The following is an 11,813-nucleotide window of genomic DNA, read 5'->3' as shown; positions in this document are numbered from 1 at the left end:
ACCATTTTCTGTCAAACAGGGGGAGACACAGAACTGCCAGGAATGCAATTAGGTAGAAACAAAGATTCCAGGATAGGTTATCTCAGTTGACTAGATGACTAAATTGTGATGCAGAATAAAACCAGCAGTATGTATTTAAAGATAGTAGGAACTGCAGATGCTGGAGAATCTGAGATAACAAGGTGTAGAGCTGGATGAACACAGCAGGCCAAGCAGCATCAGAGGAGCGGGAAGGTTGACGTTTCGGGCCTAGACCCTTCTTCAGAAATGGGGGAGGGGAAGGGGGTTCTGAAATAAATAGGGAGAGAGGGGGAGGCGGATAGAAGATGGATAGAGGAGAAGATAGGTGGAGAGGAGACAGACAGGTCAAAGAGGCGGGGATGGAGCCAGTAAAGGTGAGTGTAGGTGGGGAGTTAGGGACGGGATAGGTCAGTCCAGGGAGGACGGACAGGTCAAGGGGGCGGGATGAGGTTAGTAGGTAGGAGATGGGGGTGGGGCTTGAGGTGGGAGGAGGGGATAGGTGGGAGGAAGGACAGGTTAGGAAGGCAGGGACGAGCTGGGCTGGTTTTGGGATGCGGTAGGGGGAGGGGAGATTTTGAGGCTTGTGAAGTCCACATTGATACCATTGGGCAAGCGGAATATGAGTTGCTGTTCCTGCAACCTTCGGGTAGCATCATTGTGGCACTGCAGGAAGCCCAGGATGGACATGTCGTCTGAGGAATGGGAGGGGGAGTTGAAATGGTTCGCACCCCAACTCCCAGTCGCGAACCATTTCAACCTCCCACCTATCCCCTCCTCCCACCTCAAGCCCCACCCCCATCTCCTACCTACTAACCTCATCCTGTCCCCTTGACCTGTCCGTCCTCCCTGGACTGATCTATCTCCTCCCTACCTCCCCACCTACACTCACCTTTACTGGCTCCATCCCCGCCTCTTTGACCTGTCTGTCTCCTCTCTACCTATCTTCTCCTCTATCCATCTTCTATCCGCCTCCCCCTCTCTCCCTATTTATTTCAGAACCCCCTTCCCCTCCCCCATTTCTGAAGAAGGGTCTAGCCCCGAAACGTCAGCCTTCCCGCTCCTCTGATGCTGCTTGGCCTGCTGTGTTCATCCAGCTCTACACCTTGTTATCTCAGTATGTATTTAAATCCCTGTAAAGTTGCCATTGTCCTAGAGAACCATAGGACTGCTCCCTCATTAGCTGGCTTCACTCTACGTCGTAAACTAGCTATCCAGCTAACTGAGCTCACCTACCCCCAAATGCTCTCAGGATTTTTCTCTATGGATCCTCCCAGCAATGTTCTGGGGATTCATTTTCAAAACTTATTAATTCTGAGGGTTGGCAGTCCCACTTTCCATCACCTTGTGCAAAGGGATGACATTAGACTGGGATTAGGAGACCAACATGATTGTTTTGCCCTCAGCTTTGATTGTGCGATAGAGAGAGAATGTGAATTTATTTCAGGAGAACTTATAACTAATGCTATATTCTTGAAAGCTAGGCTGCATTGTAGTTTGGAAAATTTACAATGATGCCACACTAAACAAAAATCATCACTCTTGATGTGGGAAGTAAAAGGATGGTGGGAAATGACTAAAAACATAAATTGCCTTCAGAGTGGGTGTCTATAGAACCTCAGGTGTGCCAGCTGTTAATCCGTTGTGCAGTATGCCCCGAATACTGAATTTGACTTGCTTATGCAGCCACACAACTGCAATGGATTTTAAGATTGTCATGGGCTCAATTTAAGTCCAATCTGTCCAAAAGTGACTGGACCGGTTTGGATCAGATCAGGAAAATACCTTGCAGTTTGTAAAACAGGCATCCGATCAAATTCAGCTAGTTTCCTGACAAGTGGATTAGGTTAAAAGTTACCTTCAATGGATCAGCCAATGCCAAATTCAACATTAATTTGTTAGCCTTGCTTAGAACAGGTATGAAGAACTGGATTTGGAAATATCTGCAATGTAATCATTCTACACAATGTTCTTCCCAATTATTGTCATACCTGTTACCTTGAAGAGAAGACGCCCAGTAACACACAGAGGAACCCCTTGTTTTTAATGCACTCACCATTGTTGAAATTCTCTTTGGAAGACCAACTTTTTTGCAAAGGCCAGCTCCTATCCCAGATGCCATCCAAGGTGGTGAGGACCGTGTCTTCTCCTTCGTACTCGACAGTATAATCATCCTCTTCATCACTGTCCATCACGTTTGAGGAATCCAAGCTACCAACTTCGGTTGAGTCTGGATACTCCCAAAACAAAGGCCAGAAGATGTCTTTGTAAGACAGCCATTCTGCTGAGGATATGGACCAGTCGTTGCGGTTCCCCTTCAGGAGATCCATCTCAATTTCTGCCTGAGGATCATCCACCACCTCAATGGTGACCTGATGAAATGAAACGTCAAGCCTCAGTTGCTCAGCTTATTTAACAAATCAAGTCCTAACTTCTACCCCTGTACAGTTGCCCTCTAATTTCAAGGTTATGAACCCTTTATTATGGACTCCCTCTCCAAAGAAAATGGTTTCAGCTTCATTAATCCTCTGAAACACCTCAAATTGCATCATCCCTTAGTCTTCTATAATGAAGGAATTTCACTTTAAAATACTACACATGATACTTTAGTAGAGAGGGCACACCAAGAGATTCCAAATGGATTTGAAACCAATGTCAGGATCTGTTCAAGTGTTTATGTCCATTTGTGTAGTAGACTGCGTCACAGATGGACATTTACATTGAAAAACAGCATCTGTTAGAATTGTAGAGGGCCCATCAAGGAGTGGATACTGTTGTATGGCGATGTCACATCATTATTCTGTATGAGCTGCTACTCATGAGGAAGGTCACTGCCATCATCCTGTTCAGTCTAGCGTGGCAGAGGAAAACCATCACTGATCTACCTAAAATAGTCTCTTGTAATTGACAAGATAAAGTTTCTTGCCTGTTAGTGACTAGTTCCAGATTACATTGATATCGTAGACATTGTTAGAAAAACTATGAAGAGGACCTGGATATTAGGTCTGACTCCTCTAAGATCCTAAGCTGCTGTGCCCAAAAGTCTATATAAACACGCACATCATAATAGGATGGGGGAGTTGCTTCTTATGGCCCTCCTCAGTATTAATTCTTTCACATCCACATACAACAGATAAATAGTACAGCCATCCAAGGTGTTTAGAGTCTGGCGTCTGGAGATGGTCTGCTATGAATAGAACGTGAAAACCTTTGTTTAGTTGCTTTGTCTGAGAGTCAAATTAAGCTGACTTCAAAATGCTACTAAAGTCCTAAAGAAGAAGGGAAAAGGTAGTGAAGATGGAAATCAATTATCCACATCCACTCTACCTTTCCATGAGAACCATTGGGACAAGTATCCCAATGTTAAGGCAATCCCCATTGAGTGTCTAAAGGAACAGAAAACATAAACACCTCTTTGATTCCCTGAAGGCAATCAAAAGTCTGGTTAAAAAATATTTATCTTTTTTTTCCATTTTTCAACTCTGACTTGTTGGCCTCCAGAGATGACATCACCCACAATGGCCCTGTAATAATGAAACCATCATTGCTTATGTTCCATGGGCCACACCTTCTCAGTGTCTGTTTCCAGGGCTTATCAGATGAGGAACAATTTACAACCTGATAGTCTTTCATGCACATTTTTAGGGACATGGGAAAAACAGGTGACAGTCTCTGTTTGTTCAAGTAGTGAGAGTTAATTTAAGTGATGTGGGAATGGTAATCTGAGGTTACCATTATCTTTCTCCACACTGTCTGCTATTTTTATTCTAGGTGACAGAAAATAATGCGCATTGTTAATTGGCTGGTTCTCTGGAGTACAGGCAAATTCATTTGAAAGGCAACAGGACAATTTTTTTCTTCTAGATGAAGGTTATCCTTCCAAGAACAACAACAACCACTTTTTCTAAAGATATTTGCCTTAATTGTTGCACCTCCAGCTTCATTCAGGACGGGACCCATCCAGTTTGGTGCACCTATAATGACCTTCAGCAATTTCAGTCTGCATGTTTTCTCCAATCTCATTAAATTTTACTTATGCAGAGATTTCCTCTCATTTGCACATATTTATCCCAGTCTCTTGGGAGTGTGAATGATTGTAAATGTATGGATCGAATAAATTTTAAATGTGCCTTACCATTCAAGCATTTTTGATCAGTTCCTAATCCTTTTGGCCAGTTTACTGCCTATCATGACTCATTAAGTAGTTCTGAACTTTCTAGTATTAATTCATTAACACTATTCCCATTCCACAGTTAGAAGCCTAAAACACAATTTAATCAGAAGTTGTTGGAGTTAGGTTTGATGTTCAGAATGGTTGAGTTGCCAGCTCCTCATTGCACATATTTAAAGCTTGGAAATGATGAATACCAGCAAAATATGTTAACCGAGTAGCTGAAAATTGAGTTCCATTAATACTGGTGCCACTTAGACTGGTTTTTACTGGGGTTTGACAATTTTAAACTTTTTATTCCTTCTAGACAGAGAACTGTCTAATCAATTAATGCCCAATCAGTGAAGTGATGGATTATGTCGGTACTCACTCAGCATTAACCTGTTCACTGACCGTTTAGTTGGGTTCTGCCAGGGCCATTCAGCTCCTGACTTGGTACAGCCTTGGTTCAAACATATACGAAAGAGCTGAACTTCAGAGATGTGAGAGTGGCTGCCCTTGAAACCAAGGATCCCTAGCAAACCTGGAGTCAATGGGAAAGTAGCAGGGTGGGGGGAAACTCTTGTCAGTTTGGAGTCACACCTTTGCACATAGGAAGATGGTTGTGGTTGTTAGAGATCGGTCATCTCAGCTCCAAGACATCTCTGCAGGAGTTCATCAGGGTAACTATCTTCAGCTGCTTCATCAATGACCTTCCCTCGATCAGGTCAGAAATGGGGATATGCGCAGATGACTGCACAATGTTCAGCACCATTTGCAACTCCTCACATATGAAACAACCTGTGTCCATATGCTGCGAGACCTGGACAATATCCAGGTTTGGGCTGATAAGTGATAAATGACATTTGTCCCACACAAGTGCTAGGCAATAACCAAGCCCAACAAGAGAAAATCTAATCGTTGCCCACTGACAAGCATTGGCATTAGTACAGCTCCCACTATCAACACCCAGGGGTTATCATTGACCAGAAATTGAACTGGCCTAGCCCTAGAAATACTGTGGCTACATGAGGAAATCAGAGGCTAGGAAATTCTGCAATGAGGAACTCATCTCTTGATTCCTGTCTACAGGCACGAGTCAGGGGTGTGATGGAACACTCTCCACTTGCCCAGATGAGTGCAACTCCAATAACACTCAAGATGCTTGCACCATGCAGGACAAAGCAGCCTGCATAATTGGCATCACACCTACTATTTTCAATATCCCATCACCTAGACTGGCAGCATTATGTAGCATCTACAAGCTGTGTAGTGTAGTAACTCACCAAGGATCGCTCAGAGCACCTTCCAAATTCACGATCTTTGCTATCTAGAAGGACAAGGATTGCTGATACATGGGAACACCATCACCTGCAAATTCCCTACAAAGCCACTCATCACTGTAATCTGGAACTATATTGTTGTTCCTTCACTAACACTGGGTCAAACTTCTGGAATTCCCTCCCAAAGAGCACCCATCACCTCAAGGATTGCAGCAGTTGAAGAAGGGGTTGTTCTCCAGGGCAAATAAGGACGTTCATGAAATACTAGCCTGTCCAACAACACTCACATTCCATGGCCAAATAAAACAAAATTTTATACCATTAATCAGGCAATAGTAGAATAACCAGAAGTCCTAGGTTTTTCGTTAAGCATTCTTGTGTCCTATTTCCTCAAAATTGTTCATATGGCCCAGCTTACAAGTTTTCCCCTTTTAGACCACCCTCAAATTATATTAATGGAGGCAATAGGGCAGCACAACCCTAATGTAATGGGAATAAAAAATGAGACAGTACAATGGAGTGGGGTGGGGTGTCACCATGGGATGGTTGACAACTGAACCCAAAATGACAGCTGCAGCCTCCAGGGAGCGTTCATGAGATCTCTCTGGGTCACCCTCCCAGATGCTGTGTTGACAATGTTTCTTAGCAACCAGTAACTCGCTGACACAGGCAGCTGTGTGGCAGGTGATGCAGCTCTAGTTAAAAATGCTCAATGAGGGGCTGAGGATAATCAGTTCAGTATTATACTGTGACACAATCTGACAGACTTACATATCCCCTTGATGAGAAATGGAAGGTTACTAGGAGCTGGCCAATATATCCTGGTTGTGAATTTTGAAAACCTGCTTGCCAACAGGCCTTCACACAGAAAGCTTAACGGGGGTATGCAGCAATGCAGAGTTGAGGTTAAAATCAGATCAACCATTATCTTATTGAATGGCCTATTCTTGTTCCTTGTTCGTATGTGCCTACAGCCAATTATCCAGTCATGTTTTCAAGAGTCTATCAGTTCTGGATGGTTTGTGGCATCTGTAACGGGGAAGGATAGGAATAGGTCATAGTGCAGATAAATTTAACTATATTTGTTGTACAGGCTGGAGGTTTTCATTCATGATTGGGGGCGAGACACAGATCTACTTTCTATTGGAGTGATCAGAGGTCAGATGTGGAACTTGTTCAAAAGTGATGAAGAACTTTAGCCACTGTTTTTTGGTTGGCATGGACCAGTTTGGACCAAAGGGCCTGTTTCCGTGCTGTAGCACTCTATGACTCTAGGATTAGGAAGAGTGGAACATAAAATAATAGGACAAATGAAGAGAATCTATAGGGCCAGGCCATAGAACAAAGAGTCTGGGAGAAGGTCCCAAGCCTGGAGGAAGAGGGTAGTGTGTGGAGAGTTCAGCATTACAGTGATCACAAAAATCTAATGAAGAGAATAGGAATGATTTCATTTCAAAAAGTCAAACAAAACTGGAAACTAAAAGCAGCCAATCAGTATAAGATTGAAGGAAATGAGGGCTGAGTGTACTGAATTGTTGTTCTTTGTAATGGATGCAAAGGAAATGATCAGAATACTTCTCAGGTTCTGAGAAATGAGGACTTCACCCAAACTAGTCATCTGCTTTAAGAATTATTGATGCCCAATTATTGCTGGCTGTGTTGCAAGGGGCTGTTCTTAAGATATCTCTGCTTCTTGTGTCTTTTAGCTTTGGGCTTAATTATGCTACTGTGATTTAAATCATAACTCATGGACTGAACAGAATGAATGATGAAGCTACAGTGAGTTTCAGATTTTGGAAGGATGCTTTGGCTTTCTGTTACAGCAGTTATATTAGACTGGCCTGTCCAAGTGTTACAGTTGTGAAGCCCCTAATCAACATGTCTGCCTTGTGATGCATTCAGCCCTTAGATGGTTGCAGTACTACACACCCACTTGGTAGTGGGGAGGCAAAATGATACTGAGTCCTTGTTCTCCTTCAGTTTAACTTGTTCTGAATCCACTGGTTTTCTTGGTGACCATCCTACACAGATGGCCTCTAATTTTGTACATCCCGACAAGAGGAATTATTCTCTCTGTAGTTGTATGGTTAATATTTCAACAATCATACTGATGCCCACAACACAGCATTTATAATAATAATCTGTGTTTAATGCAGCTGACAGTATTTGTCAAAACTGCCCAAAAATAGCAGATTTAAATTTCCTTGATAGATGGCAGTTTAATGGTTAAAATCCAGTATTTGCATTCCCCTGCCCTAGATATTTGTGGAGGTTTCAAAAGAAGCTTCAAAAATAAGCTTTTAATCTTCACTATCCTATCACAGGACACTTTGCTTCACTGATTCTGGCAAGGAATGCCCTTTTCAAACAAAACCAACTTGCTTGTACAGCAGATAGTCAATTTTAACATGTATGTAGAAATCCAAAAAAGCGAGACCCACGTTACTAAGAAAATTGCCATTTTCTCCTGCATTCAACTAGCAAAATGATGATTTAAATAAAAATTTCTGTCTTTGGGGCACCATAAGATCCTTTGGTATAAGCAAATTTGTGGTGTTTTGGAGCACATTAGAATGGATAGTCACTGTAAGGCCTTTAATGTAGAAAAGATCCCAAGGCATGACACAGGCATGAAACTGTGGCGAAAGGACAAGAAACCCAACATTTTTGTTAATGGGGGAGCAGATTTGGTTTTAAAGGAAGAGAGGTGCAGGGGTCTAGGGAGACGGTTCCAGAGTGTAGGACTTAAATGCCTCAAAGCACAACCTGAGGGTGAAGCAAGCAAGAGGTCACAGGCGAAGAAACAGGGGCAGAGAAGTTGTCATAAGACCGAAGAAAGTTACAAGGACAACCAGAGACAAGGTCATGAAGAGATTTCAAGGCCTGAGTGAAAATATTTAGGCTGAGTCACTCTTCAGTGAATACAGGGTGATGGGATTGATTACATAAGCTGCAGCAACAGGGTGGAGGTTAGGAAAACAGCCTGGAGAGTACTGGAATAACCATGTCCAGAGATGACAAAGACATAGGTGAGTATTTCAAGAGCAGATGGGATGAGGCAGGCATGGGGAGGGGTGGGGCAGATGCTATGGAGATGGATGCAGGCAGCCTTTATGGTGGAGGGTCTGAAGCTCAGTTTGGAGTTAAATGGAATCAAGCCTGCAAATAGTTCAGCCTGAGAGAATGGGATGGAACTGGTGCCAGAACTGATAGGGTTTGTGGATGATGTTTTTGACTTTTTTGTTTAGGAGGAGCTGATTATCTGACTGCAAAGATACACTGGAAAGCTCAACGGTGGGAGCAAAGACATGGGGCTAGGTGTTGTCTGCATTTGTGGAGAAATTGACGCAATGTCTTTAGATAATGTCACTGAGAGATGGAATGTAGATGAGCACAATGAAGCATCTCAGAAAAGATCTTTATGGAACTCCTGAAGTTGGGATGGGAGAAGAGAACCTATTCCTGGAGTCAGTGCAATATGGGAGAAGGAAATTAAACTGGAAATTAAACAGAATCACAAGCAACAACATATCCCTATGCAATGAGCTCAATGCATTCTATGCTCGCTTTGAACAGAAGGTCAGTGAAATGATGTCACCTATCCCAACAGGCTCAGATGCACCTACACCCACTGTAACTGCTGCAGATGTTAGATTGGCTTTCTTGAAAGTGAACTCTTGAGAGTGGCCTGGATCGAGTTCCCGGCCAAGCACTCAGATCCTGTGCAGACCAGCTGGTGAGAGTATTTGCTGACATTTTTAACCTCCCCTTACAACAATCTGAAGTCCCCACCTGCTTCAAGAAGAGTACCATCATCCTGGTGCCAAAGAAGCATGCCTCAATGACTATCGCCTGATGGCTCTGACCTCATGAAGTGCTTCGAGAATTTAGTCGTGGCTCACATCAACTCCATCCTACCAAAATTGCCTTGATCCTTTGCAATTTGCCTCCTGGCACAACAGGTCCAGAACAGACGGCATCTCCCTGGTCCTACACTCATCCTGGGAACATCTGGATAACAAGGATACCTATGTCAGGCTCCTGCTACTTGACCAGAGCTCAGCCTTCAACACTATAATTCCAAACAAACTCATCTCTACACTTCAAAACCTAGGTCTCAGTTCCCCACTCTGTAACTGGATCCTCAGTTTCCTGACCCACAGACCACAGTCAGTAAGAATAGGTGACAACACCTCCTCCACAATAATCCTCAACACCGGTGCCCCGCAAAGCTGCGTACTCAGCCCCCTACTATACTCCTTTTACACTCACAACTGTGTGGCCAAATTCCACCCCAATTCCATTTAGAAGTTTGCCAACAACACCACCATTGTAGGTCGGATCTCAAACAATGAGACTGAATACAGGAAAGAGATTGGTGCTTAGCGGCATGGTGTAGAGAGAACAATCTCTCCATCAACATCAGCAAAACAAAGGAGCTGGTCATTGACTTCAGGAAGCTGACTGGAGGACATGCCCACGTCTGCATCAATGGTGCTGAGGTGAAGATAATCAAGAATGTCAAGTTCCGGAGTGATGGTCACCAATCTGTCCTGGTCCACCTAAGTTGACATGACGGTCAAGAAAGCACAACAATGTCTCTATTTCCTCAGAAGGCTAAGGAAATTTGGCATGTCCACAAAGAGTCTTACCAATTTTGATAGATGCATCACAGAAAGGATCCTATCTGGGTGCATCAGAGCGTGGTATGGCAACTGTTCTTCCCAAGACCACAAGAAACTAAGGAGTCATGAACACAGCCCAGTCCATCACGCAAAGCAGCCTTTCATCCATTGACTCAATCTATACTTGCCACTGCCTTGGGAAAGCAAGCAATAAAATCAAAGCCCCCTCCCACTCTGGTTATACAGTCTTACACCCTCTTCTGTCAGAAACAAGATATAAAAGTTTGAATACACGTATGAACAGATTCAAGAACACCTTCTTCCCCACTGTTATCAGACTTTTGAAAGGATCTCTCAAATGTTAATGTTGATCTCTCTCTCTCTGTACCTTCTGTGGCTGTAACACAGTACACAGTATTCTGCACTCTGTTCTGCTTCCCTGATGCACTTTATGTGGTATGATCTGCTTGTATAGCATGCAAAACAAAACTTTTCACTGTATCAGGGTGCATGGAGTAATTCCACTAAGCTGGGTAAAAGAGAGGCATTGAGTGAGGATGGTATGGTCAACCCTGCAGTCCAGTAGAGGAGAAAGAATGCACCACCATCAGTCACAGCGAATATTGATTGTGACCTTGGTTAGGGCAGTTCTGCTATAGGACAGGAAGGATTCAAATACAGAGTTGTGAGAAATACAGACAAGGATTTTGGGAGGCAACAGCACATTCAAGAATTTTGGTGAAGGATAGAAGGTTGCAGATGGGGTGGCAAGGAGTGAAGGCACCGATTGTTTCTATCCAATAGAGATAATGACAATGGTTTAGAAACAGAGAAGCAGTAATTGAAGAAAGGTGATTACTTATGGTCATAGAGTCATACAGCATGGAAACAGACCCATCATCCAACTTGTCCATGCCGACTGAGTTTCCCAAGCTAAATTAGTCCCGTTTGCCTGTGTTTGGCCCATACCTGTCTAAACCTTTCCCATTTATGTACCTGTCCAAATATCTTTGTTGTAACTACACCTGCATCTACCATTTCCTCTGGCAATTCATTCCACATACAAATCACCATCTGTTTGAAAACATTGCCCTCAAATCCCTTTAAATCTTTCCCCCTCTAGACCTTGGCTTTTCACCTTATCTAAGCCCCTCATGATTTTATAAACCTCTATAAGGTAACCCTTCAACCTCTTATGCTCCAGTGATAAAGGTCCCAGCCTATCCAGCCTCTTCCCCCATAACTCAAACCTTCCAATCTCAGTAACATCCTGGTAAATCTTTTCTGAACCGTCTCCAATTTAATAATATCCTTCCTATAGCATAGCAACCAGAACTTTACACAGTACTCCAAAACTGGCCTGACCAATGTGGTATAAACATATACATCATCTCTGTGGTACAGAGTTATACACATTCTGTGTGCAGAAATCACCCTTCAGCTGAGTCCGAAAATGGCTGGTTGTATATCCAGAGTCTGTGACCCCTTGTTTTGGTCATACACCCGCCCACTCACCTGCCTGGCATCCCCAGTGAAATGAAGCAACTATCAAATGATGTTCATTTTGGAAGGGAGAACAAATGAATTAAGCGAAATACCTCCACAGAGGCCAGTACCCTGTCACCAAATCACCCTTTATTTACACACCCATAGTACTGGACACTGGTCTGACTTCCTCAGAGCCAGCTCTCAGATTGAACAGAATCTCTTACACTCCTGGTTACATCTGTCAGCCAG

General features: G+C 43.4%; 1 protein-coding gene across 1 annotated transcript in view; it reads right to left on the bottom strand.

The window, feature by feature from the left end:
• ism2a (isthmin 2a) overlaps positions 1-11,114 on the bottom strand; it is a 50,406-nt gene extending 39,292 nt beyond the window's left edge. Inside the window, exons 1-2 of the mRNA XM_048600026.1 lie at positions 11,073-11,114; positions 2,075-2,390 (exon numbers count right to left, since the gene is read on the bottom strand). Of these exons, the coding sequence (XP_048455983.1) occupies positions 2,075-2,390; positions 11,073-11,114 (358 nt within the window). The remainder of the gene's footprint in view (positions 1-2,074; positions 2,391-11,072) is intronic.
• Between the last annotated feature and the right edge of the window lie 699 nt (positions 11,115-11,813).

Source organism: Rhincodon typus, chromosome 8 (assembly GCF_021869965.1).
Source record: "Rhincodon typus isolate 14 chromosome 8, sRhiTyp1.1, whole genome shotgun sequence".
Classification (NCBI taxonomy): domain Eukaryota; kingdom Metazoa; phylum Chordata; class Chondrichthyes; order Orectolobiformes; family Rhincodontidae; genus Rhincodon; species Rhincodon typus.
This window is presented reverse-complemented; position numbering and strand designations above follow the sequence as displayed.